The 2,492-nt window shown below is 41.7% G+C and overlaps 1 protein-coding gene across 1 annotated transcript in view; it reads right to left on the reverse strand.

Moving 5' to 3' along the window:
* ARL6 (ADP ribosylation factor like GTPase 6) overlaps positions 1-2,492 on the reverse strand; it is a 38,680-nt gene that overhangs the window by 24,028 nt on the left and 12,160 nt on the right. Inside the window, exon 2 of the mRNA XM_019525723.1 lies at positions 1,207-1,347. Within this exon, the coding sequence (XP_019381268.1) occupies positions 1,207-1,329 (123 nt within the window). The 5' untranslated portion in view covers positions 1,330-1,347. The remainder of the gene's footprint in view (positions 1-1,206; positions 1,348-2,492) is intronic.

Below are 2,492 nucleotides of genomic sequence, written 5' to 3' on the forward strand. Positions count from 1 at the left end.
TTATACATTTTCCATATATAGAATCTAATTACTGGGGGGTAGTCTTATAATCAGGGTCATCTTGTATTAGAGCAAATACAGTAAAATTTTTGAGCATCTTATTAAAAAGCACCTAACTTCCTTCACATATACACTAAAATTGATTTTGTTTCTTGACCTGTAAAATATGTTATAAAAATTATGTTCGCTAGCACAATTAGCAGTTTTCCCAATGGTTCCCATGACTAAGTTATCTTATTTGTACACAAAGTGGAGAACGTTCAACTTGCTTTAAGGAATGCATCAGAAACAGAAATATAAAATTCAGGGAACTTGTCTGGAAGTAGATGAAGAACAAAACTGTAGTTGATAGTTAAAAAGAACAGTTAAAAAGCCCCCCATCTCTTTCAAGGCTACTTTGCAAGACAGCATCTCAGTTCATTAAAATCCTTCAATGCATGTAAATAAGGAGGCAAGGAATAATATTCTAGCACTGACTCACCTCTATAATACCTACAAAACCTGTTGATAATGCATTTCAGAGCATATTGGATTCCATTTCTAAACCACATCAACATGTAACATGTACCCCAGTGTCAAACTTTCTCAGTCACAGAAGACATTGGTAATGAACTCATATTTTTTTTAATCAATAGATTAATGCATTTGATTATTATAGTCCATTCACTGTAAAAATTATTCTGCTTTAATGACACCAAAGTGGTCATTAAGATTTTGCATTATTTACTATTCACTGGCTGCCTCTGTAGCACCTGGCTTAGCCAAATACTGTAATTTGCAAACACCATGTTTAATAAATATACTTCAGCCAAGTGCTAGTCACAATAAAATGATGCTTCTCCCAAATCATATTAAATCATGTGAAAAAAAATACTGACTTTTTTTTTTCTTAAAGATCAGAAGAGTTTCTATCAGCTCTTTAATCGCAGTCAACATAAACCCTTTTTTATCCCCTTCTCTTTGAGGGCATTGGGTACAATTTTTAATGCTTCCATTTAAACAGCTATAATAAAAGTGAGTTTGCAATGTATTTGGACTTTCTGATATTTCTGTTATACTGTTCTAACCTTGAAGAGGACTCTTGATTAAACTCTTGATTTCTCCCCATGATTAAACCTAGCATATTATAACATCTAAAAATAATGTATACAAACATTAGCTCTAAAATAGCACTTGATAAAAGAGATAAAAAATCAGGCTACTTACATTTGAAGGTTTAAGCTTATTAATGATAGTTGTTTTGCCACTGTTATCCAACCCAAGACACAAAACGTGAACCACCTTCTTTTTCAGCCCAAGCCATCCTGCTAGTTTATCAAACAATCCCATATTCTGATTCAAATGCACCTGGTTTCAGAAGAAAAGAAAAGGAAACAGCTATTCAAAAGCTGCTACAGGTACTGTATATCTGGCACAGTGGGTAGGCATATGGGACCAGAAGTCCACAGACTTAAAAGGACAGTAGACAGAAGACACTATAAAAGCAGTGTCACAGAAGGTTTGGTTAACATAAGTAAATAGAGTATAAGCTGATTACAGAAAAGAGGCCTTGCCACAAAAGAAGATTGGCTGCTTCTAACCCTGTCTATACAGCAAAATGTCCTTGATTGACTGGGTAGTAATACTGACATTATACAAAGTGTTCTAGTGATATAAATGGTGACAAGACTGTAATACCTCAGTATCTTCTAAACCATACCAAAAGCAATTATGTGGTATTTGAAAATATCAGTAGTCCAACTAGTCATTGCAGTTCAGATGGTAAAAGCTTCATGTTGTCACATTTACCTTTTTACAAGACTACTGTATGGCTATTTAGGGATGTACCAATAGAGATTTTTGGAGCTGATACTGATATCTGATTTTTAAGGAGGCATATCAGCTGATGCCGATCTGATTTCCGATATGCAGCCCGGCAGTTTGAAGAACAGTGTCCAGCTGGTACATCTGTTGTGACGGAAGGGAAGGGGTAGGAGGGGGGCTGACTGAGGCCCCTGCGGTGAAGGAGGGACTGGGGCTGGGGCTGGGACAGGCACTGCCCAGTTGGGCCAGGGCTCATCCGGGGGGCATGGGGTGGTGGCTCTTGCTACTGCATGCACCTGAGGAGAGCACAGGGGGTGTGTACCATGAATCTGCTCACGGAGAGACAGGCTGCAGCTGAGAGCTGGGGTGGTGCTGGGCTCTCCCCGGCAAGGGCTGGGCCAGGCTGCACTCGGGGCAGTTGGCAGCAGCGCTGGGAGGAGGGTTACTGGGGGGGAGGTTGCAGCCTTAAGAAAATTCACTGTAGACCCCCGCAACCCTCCTGCCAGCGTTGCTACCTGCCCCGCCCCAAGCACAGCCCAACCCAGTCCCCACTGGGAAGAGCCCAGTGCAGCCCTGGCTCCTGCCTGCAGCGGCAGCTCCCCCATGCCCTCCCTCCAACCTCCCAGACTAGCTGTGTCTCTGTCCTGCGCCCTGCCCTGGCTGGGCAGCACCTGCCCCAGCCCCAGCCC

Source organism: Gavialis gangeticus, unplaced genomic scaffold, assembly GCF_001723915.1.
Source record: "Gavialis gangeticus isolate Ggan-Ray unplaced genomic scaffold, GavGan_comp1, whole genome shotgun sequence".
NCBI lineage: Eukaryota > Metazoa > Chordata > Crocodylia > Gavialidae > Gavialis > Gavialis gangeticus.